The 591-nt window shown below is 38.6% G+C and overlaps 1 protein-coding gene across 1 annotated transcript in view; it reads left to right on the top strand.

Moving 5' to 3' along the window:
* LOC119591437 (major facilitator superfamily domain-containing protein 6-like) overlaps nucleotides 1-591 on the top strand; it is a 17185-nt gene that overhangs the window by 9128 nt on the left and 7466 nt on the right. The window contains 1 exon segment of the mRNA XM_037940178.1: nucleotides 267-494. Coding sequence (XP_037796106.1) covers nucleotides 267-494 — 228 coding nt within the window.

Here is a 591-nt window from a genome sequence, read left to right on the forward strand (position 1 = left end):
TGCAGTGAATGATTTGCCTTGTAAATGATAATGGACAACAAAATTATATTTCAGAGAAAGAATTCTGTATTTGTTGTTTCCCAATATGAAATAAGAACCACAAGTAAACCTATTCTTTATCCAAAACAATGAGCAAAGAAATGGTACTCGTTATCACTGAATTCTATTACATACTCATCTTGTATGAATGAAAATATGACATGTAATTGCTAAATCATTAGAACCTCCCAGACACATGCAAGTCTTACCCTTAACTATACCAACAGGTGCTGACATACTTAGGGGACGAGGCAGATCACTATGGACGGCAGAGGATGTTTGGTTCCTTGGGCTGGGGTCTGGCTATGTTCTTTGTGGGTATTGCCCTTGACCACTCCACTGCTTTCCCTGGGCATCCCTGTGGACCACACGAGAAAGAACGGAATTACACCATATGCTTTGCCGTGTTCAGTGTTCTAATGGGTTGTGCACTGATAACAGCTTCACAATTCAAGGTGAGTAAAAAAGTTGAAGTGTTGGAAATGTGTGCTTACGTGTCAGTTTTTTTTTTTTGTGTGTGTGAAAATAATTTAGAGTTTTCTAATACAGAGA

The sequence above is a fragment of the Penaeus monodon genome, chromosome 28 (genome assembly GCF_015228065.2).
Source record: "Penaeus monodon isolate SGIC_2016 chromosome 28, NSTDA_Pmon_1, whole genome shotgun sequence".
Lineage (NCBI taxonomy): Eukaryota > Metazoa > Arthropoda > Malacostraca > Decapoda > Penaeidae > Penaeus > Penaeus monodon.